This window comes from Pleurodeles waltl, chromosome 2_2, assembly GCF_031143425.1.
Source record: "Pleurodeles waltl isolate 20211129_DDA chromosome 2_2, aPleWal1.hap1.20221129, whole genome shotgun sequence".
Taxonomy (NCBI): domain Eukaryota; kingdom Metazoa; phylum Chordata; class Amphibia; order Caudata; family Salamandridae; genus Pleurodeles; species Pleurodeles waltl.
This window is the reverse complement of record NC_090439.1, coordinates 1023889993-1023914164: the sequence shown is the minus strand read 5'-3', so window position 1 is coordinate 1023914164 and position 24172 is coordinate 1023889993. Positions and strand designations below refer to the sequence as shown.

The 24172-nt window shown below is 47.2% G+C and overlaps 1 protein-coding gene across 2 annotated transcripts in view; it reads left to right on the top strand.

The window, feature by feature from the left end:
- The window catches only part of OC90 (otoconin 90), a 443355-nt gene that overhangs the window by 300491 nt on the left and 118692 nt on the right, over window positions 1–24172 (top strand). For both annotated transcript variants that reach the window (XM_069220767.1, XM_069220766.1), the window contains exons 8-9: window positions 194–235; window positions 4775–4813. In XM_069220767.1, coding sequence (XP_069076868.1) covers window positions 194–235; window positions 4775–4813 — 81 coding nt within the window. The remainder of the gene's footprint in view (window positions 1–193; window positions 236–4774; window positions 4814–24172) is intronic.

Here is a 24172-nt window from a genome sequence, read left to right as displayed (position 1 = left end):
AAACATTGCATAGTGTAAATGCACAAAATTAAAAAATAATTACTACATTTGGCAGTTGAAAGTACATGGAGTAAGTGGTTCACAAAAATTGGTTAGTGAATAAAAACAATATTTAACATGAAAAATTGTATTTGTGACATAAACGAAAAGGCCAATAATATTTACTTTACTGTATTTATTCCAATGTTTTCAGAAGTAACTGACAGAAGAGATGTAACAACCCCTGATACTGAGTGTAAGTTATCTTTTGAATACTCTACCGTCTAATATATGTGAGGTTTTCCAGAAAATGCCATGAGTGATGTGATCTGTGGGGAAATGAGCTGTGCTTGGCGAGGGCATGAGTTGTAGTTACTGTTGGGTTCAAGTAATAATTACTTGAAATAGCTATAACTGGTGAATTCCTGTGGGTTTGTTGTAGTTTAAAACAGTACATTCTCATTGAAATTTCCACCTACCTATTACATCACTGTAACCTTTGGGCTTTTTCAGTGAATTTCTAGGGTTTTGTAACGTAAAGAAATACTTTATTACCATATGTAAATAAAAACACTCATCACTGCGGCTGTCAGCTGTGTGAGGTAAGGGGGTTGGCCACAGGACCTGGCCTGAGGCCAACCCCTTGCAAGGAAATTAACCCCACGCCATGCATGTTCTGCATCCAAACCCCATGGGCAGCGATGCCCTCACTGTGAACAGCCTTTGTCCCTGCAGCCAACCCCATGCCAAGCGCAGCCTTCTGGCATGTGCAGCATTTTAATCGGGAAATCCTCTTTCCTGTTTTCATGGCAAAACAAGTTGTCCCCGTGTGTCTGTGTGAGCATCTGCCTTTGACTTCTCTGTTGTCTGTTCAGATGTTAAAGTCCTTTGTCCCAGCTGAGTGATTCAGGTTCATGGAATACAAGGGTCCACGTGTGATTGTCTTTCTGTTGCAACGTGATGTTTTCCTATCATGGTTATGTTGAGTTCCTGTTCCATCCATGCGCCTCCTGAGTCAGTGTCCATATCTTTACGTTCTCCTCCTTAGGAGTTCCTTTCCCAATTACTGTGATGGTGGGTTTGAGAGTAGGAGATGGAAGTGTCAGACTGTAGTATGATTCCATCCTTTCCTTACTCAAATGAAAGTGTTACATTCAGGAACTTCTTCAAGAGCCAGTAGATTGTCCTGACCCAACTGGCTTGCCTATTTGTTTCCAAGTGCATCCTTCCTATTCGTAAATGTAGGATCTCACTCTTGCACTACCTATGGACTCCTTGTCCCAATGTATATGCCTTCCATTCCCTGTGACATGTCAGTGACCTGTCCAAGAGTAGGCATATTGAAAGACCTGTCAGCCTTTGGGTGGTCTTCCCCCAAACACTTGCTGATCTCGTTTTTGCTGACCTTAGGACTCTAGATGCTTTACCACTGCTAACCAGTGCTAAAGTGTACGTGCTCACTACCTACAACATGGTAACACTGGCTTATAATTAATTGGCATATTTCATTTGCAGGAATTGGTGTGGGTGCCAATGTAGACAACATGATACTGTGTGTTTTCCGAGTCCCTGATAGTGCATGCACAGTACATAGTAGACAGTATGTAGAGTAACTCAAATAGTGTCACGGTTTCGGGCGGGTCTGATCAGGTCTTTGGTTGGGACACCCCTTGAGGTCACTGAATATCCGAAGAGGTAGTACACTGGGGCAGAGGAGCAGCTAAAGGCATACACGGAAAGGACAGCTATGGATAGGCACAGAAAACAGGAAAGTGAAAGCAGAGCAACCCTTGTGTGAACAAACAAGAAACAGATTACCAGTGGACAAACATGCTGGGGTTGTACACAGAGTAAGGCGCAGAACCTCCCACAGTGACAGGGAATCTCAATGCCTCTGTGCAGTTTGCTCTTACAGATAGTCACCCTGCCAGCCCCATAGAAAGGAGGCAGCAGAAGTGATTCTGTCTCTGGACCCTAGAGCACAAACAAGGATAGTACTTACATACACAGGACACGCTCTTGTGGGTCCAGCTGGAAACACAGTGGCGATTCCTGAGAAAACAGCAATAGCACACTGTCACTGTTAGGCACAAAATACAACGTATAACACTGGACAAGGATGGGGGCTGGAATTGCCTCCTGGAAACCAGGAGCCAACCCCAGTGCACAGGAGGACACGTATACACTGGTGAAGACTGATAGAACACTTACCAGACACAAAGAACCAAGAAGAAACAGAAACAGAAGGGAACAAACAAAGAGGCAGAGGCAAGAACTAGGAACAGGCTCAGGCTGAAGCAAAGGCGGGTCTAGGACTTGAAAACAGGGCGCAAACTTCTGGCTGGGACAGACAGAGACAGGACTGGGAAACTGAGAACAGGCTCTGGCTGGAACAGGCAAGGACAGGACTGGAATACAGGGAGTAGGAAATGAGCAGTAAACAGGACTGGGAAACAGAGAGAAGGTTCAGGCTGAAACAAGGCAGGAGCAGGGCAGAGAAACAGGAAGCAGGCTTTGGAAGAAACAAACAGGTACAAGGCTAAGAAGTAGGGAGCAGACTCTGGCTGGAACAATCAGGAGCAGGGCAGAGAAACAGGAAACAGGATCAGGCTGGAACAGAACAGGAACAAAACTGGAACACCATCCGACAAGGGGTCTGTAACACAAAGGAATTGAAGTCCGATGCACGACGGGGAGCTTGAGGAAATGGCTGCTTATAAGCAGTTCCAAGCTGGGCTGTACAGGAGAGGTTTCAGGTGTGTGTGGTTTCGGACACTTGCAAGTCCTGGAGGAGAGGATCCAGTGAAAAGGAGCAACTGGACTTCTCCCATTGAAAACAATGGGAAACAGAATCCGGGTTTTCCTGACTACCAAGCTGTGCATTATGGGATTTGCAGTCCCAAGAAGCAAATGTAGTCCTACACAAGTGTACCATGGAGAAAAGAGAAACAAACAGGAGTCAGCAAGGGGCTCTAGATAGGTGTTCAAGGTGATTCCCAGGCTTCTGACAGCCCCCTTACAGCGCCCCCTGGAAATGGGAGGACCGAGTCGTAACAAATAGTGCCTCCTGTTCTGTAGCCAAGGTAGTCTATCCAGATGTCCATTTGCCCTAGAACTCATAGTCCTGATTTCTCTAAATGCCGAACCATTAAAATGTCTTCTATTTATCTATAAAGGTGCTGGGACGAAGGCGAGTCTGCTGAGGTAAACTGCATTGAGGCTTTCCTCATTAGAGGGTTGTGGTTGCCAAGGCGTCCGGTGCAGGATGGTAGTGGGTTTAAATAGTAGGCGGGAGTTCACGCCTGGAGTTTTTTGAGGGGCTAGTTAGGCCCAGCAGGGTTCCACTGACTGTCACTCTTATAAAGTTTGACCTTTGATACTGACTCCTGGATGAATACTTCAAAAGTGAATGACTTAGGCCCTCATTATCAGTGGCCTGGTAATTGGTGTTACCGGACATTTCGCGATGAGCTCCTTAAAAGGATGGATAGCGTGACCCTCACAACCAGTAGCACAGGAGGGGGGAGAAGAAGCAGTGCTTGTTGGAAGCGTCTAGAGTCTGGCCCAGAGCAAACAGTTCCCTGGGGAGAGGTAGCGACCCACTCTAGCTGTGCGCAGGAAGCAGACGCGGGAGAAAAGCTTTAGAAAGCAACTTGAAGGTAATTTTGTGCCAAAAGATGTCAGAGACACGTGGTCGAGAATCACGGAACCACATCCCAACGCGCCCCCATCGTTATTAGGCAATTTACTCTGAAGACTTGTCGTTATTAAACACATACATGGAGTGTGCTTGTTGCTTACGTCATGCCATATTCAATATACGTTAGCATTCTGGAAAAAAAACACTTTGAAGCAGCACAAATTGTCATTTACAACTCGTCAGATCAAATGTGCTGAAACTTAATTTAAATATATAAACAAAAAGGTAGTCACATGCTTTGTGAGCAATAACGGTACCAGGTATGTATATATTAAAGACGGTCACGCCAGTCTGGATAGCTTGTCAATATTACAGAGGGAATGAACCATTGAAACACGTCCATAAAGTTACTTATGCAGTTTGGTATTAGGTTATGGACTCAGCTTTCTGTATGAAGTCTAAACCACTTGAACAAAACAAGGACGGGTCAGAAAGCAAAACCCCTCCTCACCCCACACAACCGTGAGCTGCCTTCGGTAGATCAACGAAGAGCTGCGTCCGGAGTAGTAAACAACAGGTTGTTTTGAGCCTGAATTAGAAGGAAAACAGCTGACCTGCAGATACACGTATGAGTCTGTCCAATGAAGTGTCTCCGAGCGCATGTCCCGAAGCATACGCCCGACTCTGCAGGAGGAAGTATCCTGCTAGGGGCGCTCAGCGGGTAGCGCAGCGGGTGCAGTGGCACCGGGGCCCAGTCACCCAAATCTTTTTTTTTTTTTTTTTACTACATGCCGGAGGGTTCAGTTTACTTGCCTGCACTAGGGTTTGTTGCGGTTTGCGACGCCACGGGTGCTCGGCGGGCAGTGTGTTGACTTCCGCTCTGTCAGAGGTAGAGTCTCAGCCGGACTCAGGAGATGATGACCCAGGAAAACACTCGGTGCTCCAGCAGCCGGAAGCTGTCCTGGAGCTACGGAGAGCGAGGCTGGATGTGTGAGATAATGTGCTAATGGAGTCTGAATAAATACTTCTGGATAAAATGCTAAATGTGACTTTTTATCCCTCGAGCGAAATATGTACTACTAACCCTGTGTGTGTTACCGTCGGGACTGTCACGCTCCTGCTCTGATGGAAAAATACAACAACTTGTTTTGACAGGGACCCCAGCAGAGGAAACGATGACACCAACTGATAGAAGTAAGTTGGACTTCCAAAAATGTGTATTTTCTTGTATTTTTTCCTTAAACTTCGCAGATTGCCTTATTTGCCAAAAATCGTGTTTACAGTCGTGCTGTAGTAATGATATATTTCAAAGTGTGGTTTGGAGTGTACTGCCTGTATGTGTTTGGTTTTAGAGTGCCCTATGCAATGCACAATACGTAAGTGAAGTGCAGCTTGCAATCTTTTTCTGGCATCCGTGCGAAGTTCCTGTTGTGAGACCCTGTTACTCTGCCTTCCATCCCCTACTCCCCCCACCCCCAGCCCCACCCCCCTCACCCAGAGTTACAGTTACCAGGGGTCATTTCACTTCTCATTCCTGGTTGTTATTCCTCATTTATCCATGATGGAGTTTACATATAGGTGAAAAATAATGAGAATTGTTTAGGCCCTTGTTATTCCGACGGGTCCGGCAACTCTTGGTACCAGACCCAGGACTCCATCATCGAGGCCTAGTGGCTTATCAATCCGTTATCTAAAAAAGCAATGCAGTTGTGTTTCTGAAACGTCTGATCAATCAACTGTACTAAGTAATGAGTTACATTACTGATAAACCGATATGCTCTGTCAAGACAGCTATGAACAAATGGGGTTGCCATTATATCAGAATCACCAGACTAGGTGCATTTTTTTTTATAACTGGAATCCATAATGAGGTACCTCCAGAATGAGCAGTAGCAACTTTATCATAACAGTGTCACAGGGATTGCAGTCAGATGGAGATAGGGTAATGCCATTGACAAACTAAAGCTGAGGCAGAATTAGAGATCAGTTGGACACTCACAACCTGTGCTTCTTGCATTCCTCTTGACTCATTGTTTGGTAGCCTGGCCAAGCCCAAGACTATTAGAGGAAGAAGTTTACGAGGCGTGAGCACCAGATTCAAATATTTCATTCCACACAAGGATATTCTAAAAAAATAGTATTTATTAAATAGAATCCACTGAGAAGAGAAAAGTAAAAGAATAAAGTAACACAACCAGCCCTGGTTTGAAAGAGCTGATCCCTCCCTTCGAATGAAGAGTGGTGGCGGGAATGAGTAGATGACTTTAAAAATATTTCTCAAACTTTTAAAAATGTGTTCGGTGTTTGTCGCATTTCTGGAATGTGAAAAATAACTTGGCAGTCCATCTTTTGGGCAAGCAACAGGTGACCAAAACAAAAATCCAATCAGTAGAACTGGAGATATGCAAATGCAAAGGTGTAAATAAAAATTGTACCAAGAAACAGAAAAGGGTATTTCGTCATGCTACATTAGGACAAAGTCACAAGTTCAGGCCAACCGTGATGGAGTGTGGGCCAGAAACAGGGACTAAGTTAGTCCAGCTAAAAAAGTTTCCTTCTCAGACTCTGATGTGCGTAGTTCAAAACTTCAGGATTTCACAGGAGGACCACAACTGTTGCCAGCCAATAGTCCGTGACCTAGGGTGGCATCTATTGGGGATCAGGAACTCTCTTCAGCTGAGGTCAGCAGGGCTCAGGTAAGTCCAGTTGCAGATCCAAGCAGATCCAATTGCAGGTCCAGGCATAGCCTGCAGCATTTATTGTGCCACCCAAGTAAGTAGCCCTTTAAAACGTGCTTGAGTCATGCCATTGCAGCCTAAAATGTAGTTTTAAACTGACAGTTCAGCCTGGCAAAACAAATCCTTTGTGCTAGGCCAAAACCTTTCCTTTTAATACATATAAGCCACTCTTAAAGTAGGCCCTAAACAGTCCATAGGATAGTGTGCACTGTATTTCAAAAGTAAGACGTGTTTTTAAGGTGTATGTGTCCTGTAGTGAACAAGTTCTAAATTTGTTTTTCACTATTGTAAGGCCTAGCTTCCCATAGGATAACATTGGGCTAACCTATTACATTTAATGAGTGCTAACCTTTGATTTGGAGCAAGTAGGAATGTCCATTTTGGACTTAAAATTCTTGTTATTTGTAAAGTCAGATTTTAGAATACAATTTTGAAAAACACCACTTTTAAACAGTTTGTATTTTCCTGTCTTAAACTTTCTGAGTCTTTTTAGGAGTTTCCAATCACCTGGGCCTGTTATTTGCTTCCCCATCAGTAATGCGTATAGGGCCCAGACAGTGACAATAGGTCCTGGGTGTAGCTGTTAGAGAGCCATCCTGCAGGATGGAAGGGGCAAGGCTGTTCCCTGCCTCATTTACATTTCAAAGGAGCTGCCTGAACAAACTCACAAAGAACCTAACACCAGGCTTTTGTCACCCAAACATCTTGGGATCTGTGCAAGGGGGAAAGAAATTCCAGAACCATCTGTGCAGGGAAAAGTCTTCCTCTTCAAAGCTGTCACCAGGTTTAAATATTGGACCCTCAGACCAACTCTTCAGATCACTCTTGGACCTGCAGAAGACTACAGAAGGACTACCTTGTACTCCAGAGGACTGCCCTGCTGCTTGAGGACTGCTTTGGTTCTAAGAGAAATGCCCTGCTGCTTGAGGCCTGCCTTGTTTCTCAAAAGACTGTCCTTCTGCTGCCAGAGGACTGCCCTGTGGCTTGCGGCCTGCTTTGTCCTTCAGAAGACTGCCGAGCTGCTTGAGGCCTTGAGAGGACTACCTTGCTGCTTGAAGCCTGCCTTGCTGCTTGGAGTATTGAGGTGTAGGAAGTTGGCTCTGTATGTACTATTTCAAAGTAAGAAATTGCATGCACAGAGTCCAAGGGATCCCCTTAGAGGTAAGATAGTGGCAAAAAGAGATAATTCTAATGCTCTATTTTGTGGTATTGTGGTCGAGCAGTAGGCTTATCAGAGGGTAGTGTTAAGCATTTGTTGTACACACACAGGCAATACATGAGGAACACACACTCTAAGACAATTCCAGGCCAATAGGTTTTTATATAGAAAAATATATTTTCTTAGTTTATTTTAAGAACCACAGGTTCAAGATTTACAAACAATACTTTAAATGAAAGGTATTTCACTCAGGTATCTTAGGGACTTTGAATCATCACAATAGCATGTACAGTTTTAGCAAAAATGGCAATAAGCTATTTTAAAATTAGACACTGCAAAATTCAACAGTTCCTGGGGGAGGTAAGTATTGGTTAGTTTTGCAGATAAGTAAGGCACTTACAGGGTTCAAAGTTGGGTCCAAAGTAGCCCACCGTTGGGGGTTCAGGGCAACCCCAAAGTTACCTCACCAGCAGCTCAGGGCCGGTCAGGTGCAGAGGTCAAAGTGGTGCCCAAAGCGCATGGGCTCCAATGGAGATAGGGGTGCCCCGGTTCTAGTCTACCAGCAGGTAGGTACCCGTGACTTCGGAGGGCAGACCAGGGGGGTTTTGTAGGGCACCGGGGGGGACACAAGTCAGCACAGAAAGTACACCCTCAGCGGCACAGGGGCGGCCGGGTGCAGAGTGCAAACAGGCGTCGGGTTCGCAATAGGTTTCAATGGGAGACCCAGGGGTCTCTTCAGCGAAGAGACCAGGCAAGGGGGGGGCTCCTCCGGGTAGCCACCACCTGGGCAAGGAAGAGGGCCACCTGGCGGTTGCTCCTGCACTGGAGGTCGGATCCTTCAGGTCCTGGGGGCTGCGGGTGCAGTGGGTTTACCAGGCGTTGGGTTCTTTGAAGCAGGCAGTAGCGGTCAGGGGGAGCCTCTGGATTCCCTCTGCAGGCGTCGCTGTGGGGACTCAGGGGGGTCAACTCTGGCTACTCACAGGCTCGCAGTCGCCAGGGAGTCCTCCCTGTAGTGTTGGTTTTCCGCAGGTCGAGCCGGGGGCGTCGGGTGCAGAGTGGAAAGTCTCACGCTTCCGGCGGGAAAAGTGTAGTCCTTTAAAAGTTGTTTCTTTGTTGCAAGTTTCAGTCTTTGTGGAACAGGGCCGCTGTCCTCGGGAGTTCTTGGTCCTTTTAGATGCAGGGTAGTCCTCTGAGGCTTCAGAGGTCGCTGGACCCTGGGGGACGCGTCGCTGTTGCAGTTTTTCTTGAAGTGGGGAGACAGTCCGGTAGGGCTGGGGCCAAAGCAGTTGGTGTCTCCGTCTTCTCTGCAGGGCTTCAGGTCAGCAGTCCTTCTTCGTCTTCAGGTTGCAGGAATCTAGTTTCTTAGGTTCTTGGGAGCCCCTAAATACTGAATTTAGGGGTGTGTTTAGGTCTGGGAGGGCAGTAGCCAATGGCTACTCTCCTTGAGGGTGGCTACACCCTCTTTGTGCCTCCTCCCTGAGGGGAGGGGGGCACATCCCTATTCCTATTGGAGGAATCCTCCAGAATCAAGATGGAGGATTTTTAAAGGCAGGGGTCACCTCAGCTCAGGACACCTTAGGGGCTGTCCTGATTGGTGGGTGACTCCTCCTTGTTTTTCTCATTATCTCCCATGGACTTGCCGCCAAAAATGGGGGCTGTGTCCAGGGGGCGGGCATCTCCACTAGCTGGAGTGCCCTGGGGCATTGTAACACGAAGCCTGAGCCTTTGAGGTACACTGCTAGGTGTTACAGATCCTGCAGGGGGGAGGTGTGAAGCACCTCCACCCAGAGCAGGCTTTTGTTTCTGTCCTCAGAGAGCACAAAGGCCCTCACCACATGGGGTCAGAAACTCGTCTCTCAGCAGCAGGCTGGCACAGACCAGTCAGTCCTGCACTGAACAATTGGGTAAAATACAGGGGGCATCTCTAAGATGCCCTCTGTGTGCATGTTTTCATAACTCCAACACTGGAATCCGTGTGGGTTTATTATTCAGAGAAGTTTGATACCAAACTTCCCAGTATTCAGTGTAGCCATTATGGAGCTGTGGAGTTCGTTTTTGACAAACTCCCAGACCATATACTTAATATGGCCACAACTGTACTTACAATGTCCAAGAATAGACTTAGACACTTGTAGGGACATATTGCTCATGCAGCTATGCCCTCACCTGTGGTATATTGCACCCTGCCTTAGGGCTGTAAGGCCTGCTAGAGAGGTGAGTTACCAATGCCACAGGCAGTATTTTGTGTGCATGGCATCCTGAGGGGGATGCCATGCCGACTTTGCCTTTTTCTCCCCTCCAACACACACAATCTGCAATGGCAGTGTGAATGTGTTAGGTGAGGGGTCCCTTAGGGTGGCACAACATATGCTGCAGCCCTTAGGGACGTTCCCTGGTCACAGGGCCCTTGGTACCACTGGTACCTTTTACAAGGGACTTATCTGTGTGCCAGGGGTGTGCCAATTGTGGAAACAATGGTACATTTTTGGTGAAATAACAATTGTGCTGGGGCCTGGTTAGCAGGGTCCCAGCACACTTCTCAGTCAAGTCAGCATCAGTATCAGGCAAAAAGTGGGGGGTAACTGCAACAGGGAGCCATTTACTTACACAAGCCCCCCCCCCCCCAGACCACAGGCCAGGAGACTCAGCCAAAGCTGGGAGAGTCTTCCTAGTCTGTCAGGTGAGGAAGAGTAGAGGAAATAGGCTGGTTTGTTGCAGGGCCTACTCTGCCACACATCATCCTGTTCAGGTCATTCCCTCTGGGGAACTGACCCACTTCCACAGTGATAGGACCTATTCTAAATTGCCTCTTGTCTGTGCTTTTAATGTCTTCACCCATTCTCTCTATTTTGGGGTTAGAGGAATCCACCTCTGCTAATCTTATTTTAGCCAGAGTCACCCCCAGCTTACCCAAAGAGGTTACCCAGAGCTGGAGTAACCCCACCATGACCAACAGGGTCAGGGGGCCTAACTTGCTATTTGGCATGGGGTCAGACCACCATGCCAAGGATAGTGCAGCCATAAAGGCTAACACCCAGCAGAGGCCACTGACAGCTGTCAGTGCCCAGAACCACACCTTTAGCTCTCCACCTGCAAGGGTAGGAGCTAAGTTACAGGCTTCTTTGGGTTCAGGGTGCCTGTCTGCTGTGTAAGAGTGGGGGATTACTACATCTTGTAGTAAACACCCTTCTTCCACTCTTTCTTCTGTTAGCTGAGGAGCTACCCACTCAGGTTTAACAGTTGCCTGACTACCCAGGACTTCTTATGGGTCAGGTTGGACTTTACCAGTGCCACTTTTGGAGTTCTCCCCTACTGGAGCAGAATCTCCTTGGATTGCTGGAACCTTGGCTAAAGGTTGTCCACCTTTCCTACTCTGTTTTCCTTTCTTTTTCTTTTGGGGCCTACCTGCAGTTACTGCAGGGGTAGTACCTCCAGAATCCTTGGGAGAGGACTGGCACTGGACCAGTTCCTCTCTTGGGCTTTGACTAACCTCTGACTACCACCCTTCTCCAGCAAAAAGTCCCACCCACTTCTATGGGCACAAAAGCCACAGGCCTATCAGTGACCCTGTCTGGGCTAACTCTTATTCTGGCAGTCTCACCTGGGATGTACTGGTTTGAGAACACCAGCCTGACATGCACAATAGTGTGACTGGCACAAGTGTCTCTCAGGGCAGTGGCTGGGATTCCATTCACCAGTAGGTGGTGGAAGTGTCCACTTCCCTCTGGAATCTCCAACTCACCTGTTGGGCCCTTTTTCCAGTTGAAGGCTATGAAGACCTCCTCATCTGAGGAGTCATCCCCAATGGCCACACTGGTCACCCCTGGGATTTTGCTAGGGGGTTTGTTTTGGGGACAAGAAGTGTCCTTGGTGTGGTGCCATGCCTGTCTAAAGTTTTGGCACCATGCCTTAGTGGCATCCCAGTTCTTACCCTGGTACCCACCTTTGTTTTGGGTTGTGTCTTGGGGCCCACCCACCTGGTCTGGTTTTTAGGGGCCTACAGAGGACTCTTTTTCTTTATTTCTAGTGTCACCCACTTTCTCCTGGGGAGGCTTTGTAACCCCTTTCTTTTGGTCACCCCCAGTGGAAGTTTTGGTTACCTTAGTCTTGACCCACTGGTCTGCCTACTTTCCCAATTCTTGGGGAGAAATTGGACCTAGGTCTACTAGATACTGATACAACTTTTCATTGAAGCAGTTACTTAAAATGTGTTCTTTCATAAACAAATTATAAAGCCCAACATAGTCATGCACTTCATTTCCAGTTACCCAACCATCCAGTGTTTTCACTGAGTAGTCTACAAAATCAACCCAGGTCTGGCTCGAGGATTTTTGAGCCCCCCTGAACCTAATCCTGTACTCCTCAGTGGAGAATCCAAAGCCCTCAATCAGGGTAGCCTTTATGAGGTCATACGATTCTGCATCTTTACCAGAGAGTGTTAGGAGTCCATCCCTACACTTTCCAGTGAACATTTCCCAAAGGAGAGCTCCCCAGTGAGATCTGTTTACTTTTCTGGTTGCACAAGCCCTCTCAAAAGCTGTGAACCATTTGGTGATGTCATTACCATCTTCATATTTTGTTACAATCCCTTTGGGGATTTTTAGGATGTCAGTGTTCTCTCTGACCCTATTTATGTTGCTGCCACCATTGATGGGAACTAAACCCATCTCTTTTCTTTCCCTTTCTATGGCTAGGATCTGTGTTTCCAAAGCCAATCTTCTGACCATCCTGGCTAACAGGAGGTCATCTTCATTGAGGCTGCCCTCAATGCTTTCAGAGCTGTTGGACTCTCCTGTGAGAGAAGCAACATCTCCGACTATTACTTCTGGAGTCAGGGTTGGAGAAACCTGGAGTCCTCCCTAACTAGGACTGGAGGTAGGACTTCCTCCAAATCACTAGCATCCTCCTCTGTGAGGACATCATCAGAGGGGTGGTTTTTAGCAAACTCTGCAAAAAGCTCCTGGAGCTGTACTTTGGTAGGGTGTGAACCAGTTTTTATCTTTTTGATTTTTCAGAGAGACCTTAGCTCTGACATCCTAAGATGCAGGTAAGGGGTGAGGTTGAGTTCCATCACAATCTCTTCTGCAGCAGACATTTTGTTTCTAAAAGTTGGAATACTTTTTAAGAATCTAAAACTATCTCTAGAACTTAATTCAAACTTTTACAAAACTTTTAAACTCTATTAGAAATGCTAACAGGGACTAACACAAGGCCCTAGCAGGACTTTTAAAAATTTAGAAAAATAGTTCAAATTTCAAAAATCAGTTTCTAGTGAAATTTTTGGGAATTTAGTCGTGTGATCAGGTATTGGCTGAGTAGTCCAGCAAATGCAAAGTCTTGTACCCCACCGCTGATCCACCAATGTAGGAAGCTGGCTCTGTATGTACTGTTTCAAAGTAAGAAATAGCATGCACAGAGTCCAAGGGTTCCCCTTAGAGGTAAGATAGTGACAAAAAGAGATAATTCTAATGCTCTATTTTGTGGTAGTGTGGTCGAGCAGTAGGCTTATCAGAGGGTAGTGTTAAGCATTTGTTGTACATACACAGGCAATAAATGAGGAACACACACTCAAAGACAATTCCAGGCCAATAGGTTTTTATATAGAAAAATATATTTTCTTAGTTTCTTTTAAGAACCACAGGTTCAAGATTTACAAACAATACTTTAAATGAAAGGTATTTCGCTCAGGTATCTTAGGAACTTTGAATCATCACAATAGCATGTACAGTTTTGGCAAAAATGGCAATAAGCTATTTTAAAATTAGACACAGTGTAAAATTCAACAGTTCCTGGGGGAGGTAAGTATTGGTTAGTTGTGCAGGTAAGTAAAGCACTTACAGGGTTCAAAGTTGGGTCAAAGTAGCCCACCGTTGGGGGTTCAGGGCAACCCCAAAGTTACCACACCAGCAGCTCAGGGCCGGTCAGGTGCAGAGGTCAAAGTGGTGCACAAAACGCATAGGCTCCAATGGAGATAGGGGTGCCCCGGTTCTAGTCTGCCCGCGACTTCGGAGGGCAGACCAGGGGGGTTTTGTATGGCACCGGGGGGGACACAAGTCAGCACAGAAAGTACACCCTCAGCGGCACAGGGGCGGCCGGGTGCAGAGTGCAAACAGGTGTCGGGTTCGCAATAGGTTTCAATGGGAGACCCAGGGGTCTCTTCAGCGAAGCAGGCAGGCAAGGGGGGGGGGGGCTCCTCGGGGTAGCCACCCCCTGGGCAAGGAAGAGGGCCACCTGGGTGTCGCTCCGGCACAGGAGGTCGGATCCTTCAGGTCCTGGGGGCTGCGGGTGCAGTGGGTTTACCAGGCGTCGGGTTCTTTGAAGCAGGCAGTCGCGGTCAGGGGGAGCCTCTGGATTCCCTCTGCAGGCGTCGCTGTGGGGGCTCAGGGGGGTCAACTCTGGCTACTCACAGGCTCGCAGTCACCGGGGAGTCCTCCCTCTAGTGTTGGTTTTCCGCAGGTCGAGCCGGGGGCGTTGGGTGCAGAGTGGAAAGACTCACGCTTTCGGCGGAAACGTGTAGTCCTTTAAAAGTTGTTTCTTTGTTGCAAGTCTCAGTCTTTGTGGAACAGGGCCGCTGTCCTCGGGAGTTCTTGGTCCTTTTAGATGCAGGGTAGTCCTCTGAGGCTTCAGAGGTCGCTGGACCCTGGGTGACGCATCGCTGTTGCAGTTTTTCTCGAAGTGGGGAGACAGGCCGGTAGGGCTGGGGCCAAAGCAGTTGGTGTCTCCGTCTTCTCTGCAGGGCTTCAGGTCAGCAGTCCTTCTTCGTCTTCAGGTTGCAGGAATCTAGTTTCTTAGGTTCTGGGGAGCCCCTAAATACTGAATTTAGGGGTGTGTTTAGGTCTGGGAGGGCAGTAGCCAATGGCTACTGTCCTTGAGGGTGGCTACACCCTCTTTGTGCCTCCTCCCTGTGGGGTGGGGGACACATCCCTAATGCTATTGGGGGAATCCTCCAAAATCAAGATGGAGGATTTCTAAAGGCAGGGGTCACCTCAACTCAGGACACCTTAGGGGCTGTCCTGACTGGTGGGTGACTCCTCCTTGTTTTTCGCATTATCTCTCCTGGACTTGCCGCCAAAAGTGGGGGCTGTGTCCAGGGGGGCGGGCATCTCCACTAGCTGGAGTGCCCTGGGGCATTGTAACACGAAGCCTGAGCCTTTGAGGCTCACTGCTAGGTGTTACAGTTCCTGCAGGGGGGAGGTGTGAAGCACCTCCACCCAGAGCAGGCTTTTGTTTCTGTCCTCAGAGAGCACAAAGGCCCTCACCACATGGGGTCAGAAACTCGTCTCTCAGCAGCAGGCTGGCACAGACCAGTCAGTCCTGCACCGAACAATTGGGTAAAATACAGGGGGCATCTCTAAGATGCCCTCTGTGTGCATGTTTTCATAACTCCAACACTGGAATCAGTGTGGGTTTATAATTCTGAGACGTTTGATACCAAACTTCCCAGTATTCAGTGTAGCCATTATGGAGCTGTGGAGTTCGTTTTTGACAAACTCCCAGACCATATACTTAATATGGCCACAACTGTACTTACAATGTCTAAGAATAGACTTAGACACTTGTAGGGGCATATTGCTCATGCAGCTATGCCCTCACCTGTGGTATATTGTACCCTGCCTTAGGGCTGTGAGGCCTGCTAGAGGGGTGACTTACCTATGCCACAGGCATTATTTTGTGTGCATGGCATCCTGAGGGGGATGCCATGTCGACTTTGCCTTTTTCTCCCCACCAACACACACAATCTGCGATGGCAGTGTGCATGTGTTAGGTGAGGGGTCCCTTAGGGTGGCACAACATATGCTGCAGCCCTTAGGGACCTTCCCTGGTCACAGGGCCCTTGGTGCCGCGGGTACCTTTTACAAGGGACTTATCTGTGTGCCAGGGGTGTGCCAATTGTGGAATCAATGGTACATTTTAGGTGAAAGAACACTGGTGCTGGGGCCTGGTTAGCAGGGTCCCAGCACACTTCTCAGTCAAGTCAGCATCAGTATCAGGCAACAAGTGGGGGGTAACTGCAACAGGGAGCCATTTCCTTACATGAGGACTATCCCCTTGAACCCAGGGCTACCACAGTGACTCCAGGGGTCAGTTGGCACAGGGACACAAAAAGCTCCAGAGGCCTCCCTGCAACTGACCTACTGCACTGGACTTGCCTGTATCTGTAACTGAACCTGGCTGAGCCCTGCTGGCCTCTGCTGAAGCAAGTTCCTTAACCCCAAGAGGTGAAGGAAGGGGACATCCTGAAGTTTATGGCTCTTTGTGACTGCAAATGGGCCATTCGAAGCTCCATTGAGCCCAGCTCTTTGCACTACAGCGACAGCCAGCAACAACCAGCAATGCAAGATCTGCATTTTGTGCTACTGTAACAACAGCCTGCAGTGACTGGCAACATGAAGCCCTAGCAATGACCATCAGTTATGCCAACCTAGCTCTTAGTGCGATGACAGCATGCACTGCTTGGTCTACTCATCGTGCTACACCACCGACCATCTGTCATGTGCCAAGCTACCAGAGGGTTAAGCCCAGGTTAATTTAGCGACACCGCTTTTTCTCAGTGTGCTCAAAACAGGAGTCTGCCTCTTGGCATTTAAAATCAGGCTATAACAATGAATAATTGCAGACTGGAATAGCAGCGAGGGAGTTCGAGAACAAGCATGGGTGAAGACTGCATCAACGCAGTGAGAGGAGCCTTAGAAACAGGCCGTTGGAGTATGTAATTGCAGCACAATCATGCCCCAATGGCAGGATGCAGTGCCAGGAAGGAGTGGTAACCTAGGTCACAGAGCATAAATTGAATGAAAACAGTGAAGGTACTGCCTACAGGTACATTGTACTGACATATTCCATGCTAGTCCCACACCGTACACATGCCTAGCAGGCTGTGTAGAGGGCAGGTGTGTCCTATACAGAGGTGTATTAGAGGTAGCAGAAAAAGTGTAGAGGTTTCTTTGAGGAGCATACAGATATCAGAATATGCAATATGGGTAGTCACCTTGAAGACTATGGTTACAGTGTCCTCGCACCTCATACTGTAGGAAGTGCATACTGGTACAAATGGAATGTGCACTTTAGAAGCACATGACAGGCTATGGTTTAACTGTTTTGGAGACTGGGTTACTGGTTAAGGTAGGTGAAGCAACCACAATTCCTGTCAGGGTGAAGCACAAGCAAAACCCCAAACTACCCTGTGCTTAACCTTCTGGCAACTTGGCACAAAAGCAGTCAAGCTTAACTTAGAGGCAATCTGTAAAGTATTTATGCAGAACTTCAGACAGTATAAATGTGACAACACAACACAAGAAAAATCCCACATCACTTTAGTAAAATTGAGTAAAATGTAATAAATTATTTGAGATGAAAACAACAAAAATCCAATTAGTAGAACTGGAGATATGCATTTTTATTAGTTTCATGAAAGTCAAGTGCTAAAAGCAAAAACCACCAGCCACGTTTATCTGGTCATGGCAGACTGGGTCCAAGTCAGAAGCTCAGGCTGACCGCGATAGAGTGAGGCTGGTTACCGAACTGAGTTCAGTCCTCTGAAAAAGTACCTTGTGGATGAGGTATCAAGATGCAAGTCCTTGAACCACACAGGCCGGCTTCAAGGAGCTGTTGACGAGCAGCTGCAATGCAAGATTTGGCATCGAGATACGTCACCCAGTGGTGGGTTGATGAGCCCTCGTTGAGGAGATGCACTGTGCAGCAACAGTTTGATGAGCCACCGATGTACAGATGCATTACAAGGTCCTGCGTTGCAGGAGCCAAGATGCGTCTTGCTGAATCAGAGTTATTGGTGAGCATCATTGCATCGAGATGCAGAGAGATACGTCATTGTCGTAGAAGCGAGTTCTGCCCCTGTGGCTTAGAACAGGGAGCCAGTCAACTGACCCTTGGAGATTTACTGGAGATCTGGCTCCACGCATGCAGGCTGGATTCAGCAGGGCAGTTCACAGCAGCAACATAGTCCTGGTGCAGCAACAGCAGGTGTTGGGCAGCAAAGCAGTCCTTGATCAGCAAGCAAGTAAGCAGGGAAGACTTCACAGCTGGGCAGTCCTTCTTCCTAGCAAAGTCCAGAGGCCTAGCAGTAATCTGAGTCTTGTAATCCATTACTTATACTATGTGCCCACTTTCAAGTAGTAGAAGTTTCTAAAGGCTTCTACCCCCAGAGGTGTTTGGAACTTCCTCCCTATCTGCGTTGACCACAGCTTATCTGGGGGTCACAAAAGACTAGTGTCAAATCCTTTGTGAGTGTGCTCCAGTGGAGCATTTGTGATGTGCAAATGTAGAAGGTGACAGCTCCGCCTCCCTATCAAGTCAGAGATTGCCCATCCCCAAACACTTATTCCCTTTTACCTCACTGTTGGAGCAGTCATCACTGGGGATTAGTGGACATGTCTTGGTAAAGCAATTAATGATGAGGGGAAAAGGCTATGAGCCAGAGAAGACAGATTCCCTGACTGGGGAGGTTGTCATCATTGATGAGCAGCCTGTTGCTGTCAAGCCCAATGAACATTTTTACCTGCAGACCTAGAAAACATTTTGGAAGTTGAATACTTCTAGTGGGACACAGCAGCAATCCTTAGCCGAAGAGGGCTCAATGAGTTCAGATACCATTGCTTGGTGGTCTCGCTGAACAGGGTCTGCTGCTTGGGCAGATGTCCCAGTCTTCTGTCGGTCCTTCTGTCACTTTTTGGTGAAAATATTTCCAAGTCCCATTTTTAGGGTTAGACAGGAGCACCACCTCTAACACCACTTCCAAGGGTTCAGAGCCCTGAGGGGTTAGGGCTCACTCAACCAAAGGCCATCTGCAGGGTTCAAGGTCTCTGGATATTGTTATGTCCCTGTAACTCCCTCAGAAGGACATCCTACTAGCCCTTGGAGTCACTCTGGTAGTCCTGTGCTCAAGGAGATGTTCCTCTCTCTTTCAAGCAGAAAGGCAGGCCTCAAGCAGCAAGGCAGCCCTCTGGTAGCAGCAGAGCAGTCCTTTGAGGAACAAGACAGACCTCAAGCCATAAGTCAGAATTCTGGAGTACTTGGTAGTCCTTCTGAAGTCTTCCACAGGTCCAGGAGTTTACTAAAGAGGTTGTTCAGGATGTACATTATTTATATCTGGTTCAACCTTTGAAGTGGGGATGACATCCTGGCTACCCCTACACCTGCCTGGAAAGTTCTTCCCTTCCCCTGCCAAGATCTAAGAAGTCTGGGGCGACAAAAGACTGATGTCTGGTTGCTTTGAGTATGTTGTGGAGGCAGCTCTTTGAAATGTAAATGCTGCAAGAAACATCTTCGTCCACCCATTCTGCCAGGATGGACCATCCTGCCAACAGCTAGTACCCCTTTGTCTCACTGTCTGGTAGGAATACACAAAGACCAACTGCCAAGCTATTCACAGTCATGTGACCCAGGACACAGGCAGCAGTCACCAAATGGTAGAACAAGAAAATGCATCTTTCTAAAAGCTGCCTTTTCAGAATTTTGACCTAAAATTCGACTTTACCATTGAAAAGTATTTTAAATTACAATTCATTTGAGTCCCAATTTGACATTCCTATCTATTCCCAATCTAAGGTTAGCCCTTAAGAAATGTAATGGGATAACCCAGTATTATTCAGTGGGAGAGATAGGCCCTACAGCAATGAAAAACAAATTTAGGAGTTTATCACTACCATCACATGTAAAACTTAAAAACACATGTTCTACTTTTTAAATAGAATACACCCTGCCCTGCGGGCTGTTTAAGACCTACCCTTGAGGTGACTTACAAGTTTAAAAAAAGGAAGGTTTTTCTCTGGCAAAAGGTTTATTTTCCAAGGTTGATTATCAGTAATAATACTGCCCTACAGGCTGCAATGGCAGGCATGAGACATGATTTAAAGTGCTGATTAAGTGGGTGGCACAATGAGAGCTTCAGGCCCACTAACAGCATTTCATGTACATGTCCTGGGTACATGTAGTACTATAAACTACAGACTTATAAGTAAATTAAATATGCCAGTCAGGTGGAAGCCAATCTTTTAGGGAGAGAGCACAAACACCTCAGCGCTGGTTAGCAGTGTTAAAGTGCTCAGAGTCCTAAAGTGAACAAAAACAAAAATCAGAAAACTGCCTGGGCAGAGGCAAAACATTCGGGGGAAGACCACACCTAAGATGACAGGTCTCCAGCTCCCTTGGACAAGGGGTTGAAGCTAGATGCCTGGTTCTCGCTCAGCTTGAGGTCCTCATGGATTCTCATTCCCAAACAAGCAGAGCATTTATGTGGCTTCTGTCTGCCACCCGCGTTGTAAACTCATTTGCCAAGAATTAAAGACAAAACAGTATCCATATAATGTCTGAATTACCCAATGTGAAACCAGAAAACCTGGAATCAGCCATTTCAAAGTGTTAATAAAAATGTCCACAACTTCTTCATAAAGAAGGAGTACAAGGAAATGCAGATGAAATGACTGGCAAAAGGGGCAGTCTGAGAAATCTCAAATGGCCTGACCTGAGTGTCCCTCTCACAGTTCTGTGGGCAGAGACCCATGAGCATGAGCTATGGGGCGATGATTATGAGGAGCCAGTGTATGTTTGCAAAGAAAATGGGAAAGATAAGTTTGTGGTGCAACATACAGTTCTGTAAAATGCTTTCACAGAGAGAGGTGCTAGAAACAGCAATGAAGATCATCAAAACTCACAGCAAAGCAGTCCCAAACCAGCAGAGGAGTCGCCCTAAGCTATCAGGGGACCACACATGAAACCTTTATGTATCTCGGCCATCCTGGCAATCATGAGATTGAGGTTATGGTCAGGATGCACCTAAGGCTACAGAGTTGTTACTAAATGCCACATGAGAACTTATTCTAACCCAGTGGCAGAAGTCAGTAGCGTAGGCTTCTGGTTTGATCAATACCTCATACTGTCCACACAGATCAGTAAGTTCTTGACCTTTTGTTTCCATTAACACCGACTACTATGTAAAATATGTCCCTATCTTCCACCACTTCTCAGGCGTGCAATTACTATCTAGGCTTGGCTAATGTAGTGCGCTCTACCTCAGACTCCCCAAGTACTCTTTTTCCCAGCCTTCAACAGATCCAAATCTCTAGAAGTGTTTTGATTTCTAATCTTCTCAGAAAAACTTACACTACAGCATCCAGGACTTTTCTACATTATTTCTCAGTCTCAAAATGTATAACATTCTAAAGTCTATCTGGCGTATTGTGCAATCTGTGGCTGTGACCCATCCTATATCTGGGCCGATGTACAAGCATTCAAGATTACTCGACTCTTCATCTTAATTCACACACTCAGTACCTAGAATTTAGTACCTCAAACTTGACAGCTGAGCTTCCTCACACATGTTCCCCAAACTTTGAAATTCTTTACCCTTAAAACTCGTCAACTTGTTGTTCATCTAACCTTTCACAAATACATAAAAACTTGGCTTTTCCAAGTAGTTCTCTGGATCGACTCTATTCCTTGCTGTTACCACTTTTATGGGATAAATCCACACTGCTAGGACATCCTTTTGGATAACGGTTTGATTGTCACAAATATCACTAACATAACATAACACATTATGAAGTTACTTTCTAGCATCAAAAGGACAGGTTAGCACTGGTTTGCAAAATAATGTAGTACTCACAGGAGGCTCTCAGAAAGAGCAAACAACAGACAATTGTTGAGTCAATGGAGCCCTGATATTGGTGCATGCTCCAATGCCCTAAGGTTTGATTCACATCCTTCCTAGCTGGGCCACACTAATAGGAGGACAAAAGATGCAGGAGTTGTTTTTTCTGAAAAAGATGGCAAATAATGGCTGATGTGGTTGCTTCTAAATCCCCAAAAATGTTTCTGTCTTGCCAGAGGTTCTTGAGATCCATTTCAAATGGAACATTCCTTCCCTATGTTAACAGTGGAAAACCTCACTTTGGCCCAGCTTTCCAACATTACGTAGAACTGCGCAAAGGCTAATGGCACAAATTCTAGGCTTCTTTAGAGAAGGCACCAGACAAAGATGTCCCCTTTCCCCACTTCTGTTCTTTTTACCAATAGAACTGGTGGAGTGGATCTACCATGATGCACAACTGTGCAGGTTCCTATGACCATCTTCAAGAGAAGATAGGATCTCACTATATGATCTCCTTGTATTTAGTCATGACCCTGCACAATTTCTGCCTTGCCTAATGCGCATATTATAAATTTATAGGGAAGCCTGGGGCTTATACGTCAACTTGATGAAGATCACCTAATTCCTAGTGGCAGGTGATCACACTGCCCTTAAGAGATCTATAGACCTGATTTGGGCCCCAGACATTTTTAAGTGCTCAGGCATGAAAGTGACTCTTTGCAAACAGTGAGCTTGGGACTTGAACATAACATTTTACTTACCCACATTAAGCGCCTAATTTAGAACTCAGCGGAGAGGGTTACTCCGTCACAACGGTGACAGATATCCCGTCCACCTAAATCCCTTTACATGCTATGGGATTTTGGTGCATGGGATATCCGTCACCATTGTGATGGAGTAACCCGTCCGTCGAGTTCTAAATCAGGCCTTAAGTTCAATGTGGAATCCTGGATCATTGTGACATATTGGGGGGACTGTATTTAAAATTATCTCTCTCTTCTCCTACTACTTTATACCCTCCAGAACTTCTCATACAAACTACTGCAATCCTTTTTCCACACACTATGGCCCTCATTATGACATTGGGGGTAAAATCTGAATACCTCCACGGTGACTGCCGCTAACATACCACCCCGGAGGCAAACATCCATCCACCAGATTATGACACATACACATAAAACGGACAGAAAACTGCCCCAACCACAAATCCGCCAGACCCACTGAACGTGATAAACTGTTGGAACTACCACTCATACCGTTACGCCAACAACACCCTCCAAATAATGACCCACCAATCACCACAGCAGACAGTCAATGGCAGTAAACCATTGGCGGTGAACACCGCCGCAGTTGAAATGGCTACCCAAAAACAAAACAAGACAACATTGGCAGAAACAAAAATTCCACACCTGACACAGATCCATACACCCTACACACCCACCAACAGCACTATAAAACACACCCCACACTACCCACAATCCTTTGCAAACACAAAAAGACCACAACAGCTAGCCACGCAAATCACAAGAGACAACTTCACACACACACCACAACTACCCATTCATCCGTCATGCACCACACACCCCACCACATTACTGAACACCCTCTGCAAAACACACACACCACACAACACCAATGTCCCCACAAAGGCACCCCAATTCACCGATGAGGAGTTGCGGGTCATGGTTGAGGAAATAGTCAGGGTAGAGCCACAGCTGTTTGAAGCACAGGCACAGCAGATATCCATTGCCAGGAAGATGGAGCTATGCCGGAGGATTGTGGACAGGGTGAATGCCGTGGGAAAAAATCCACGCACAAGGGACGAGATTCGGAAGAGGTGGAACGACCTACAGGGGAAGGTGCATTCCATTGCATCAAGGTACCAGCTCACCATTCAGAGGACGGGTGGTGGACCCCCACCTCCTCCCCCACAGCTGACAGCATAGGAGGAGCAGGTCTTGGCAATACTGCATCCTGGGGGACTCACCGGAGTAGCCAGAGGACTGAACACTGGTGAGTCAAGATTAACAACCTACCAATCAATCAAAAAAATGTATTGAGCGCGCTACTCACCCGTAAGGGTCTCAAGGCGCTGGGGGGGAGAAAAAAAGGAAGTGGGGGGCTGCCGATTACTGTTCGAGAAGCCATGTCTTGAGGAGTTTTCTGAAAGACAGGAGGTCCTGAGTCTTGCGGAGGTTGGTGGGGAGGGAGTTCCAGGTTTTTTTGGGGTGAGGTAGCAGAAGGATCTGCCTCCGCCGGTGGCGCATTGGATGCGAGATTGGCGGAGCGGAGGTGGCGAGTGGGAGTGTGGAAGTTCACTTTTTCATTGGGGTAGGCTGGTCCAGTGTTGTGGAGGGATTTGTGTGCGTGGATGAGGATTTTGAAGATGACCCTTTTGTCGATAGGAAGCCAGTGAAGGGATCTGAGGTGAGAGGAGATGTGTTCATGGCGTGGGAGGTCCAGGACGAGGCGAGCGGCTGCGTTCTGGATCCTCTGAGGTTTTCGCTGAAGCTTGACTGTGGTGCCAGCGTAGAGGGCGTTTCAGTAGTCTAGCCTGCTGCTGATGAGTGCATGGGTGACTGTCATTCTGGTTTCTATTGGTATCCATTTGAAGGTTTTTCGCAGCATGCGGAGGGTGTTGAAACAGGAGGAGGTGATGGTGTTGATTTGCTGGGTCAAGGAGAGAGAAGAATCTAAGATAATGCCGAGGTTACGTGCATGGGTGGCAGGTGTTGGGGGTGATCCTAGGGCGATGGGCCACCAGGAGTCGTCCCATATTGTTTTGTTGGGGCTGAAGATGATAATTTCGGTTTTGTTGGAGTTTAGTTTGAGGTGGCTTGCTGTCATCCGTTTGGCGGTGTCAAGGAGTCCGGTGTTGAGGTTGGTTTTGGCCGTGGTAGGGTTTCTGGTGAGGGAGATGACGAGCTGGGTGTTGTCTGCGTAGGATATGATGGTGATTCCGTGTGGCCGGAAGATGTTGGCGAGCGGAGCAATGTAAATGTTGAAAAGGGTGGGGCTGAGGGAAGACCCTTGGGGAACTCCGCAGATGA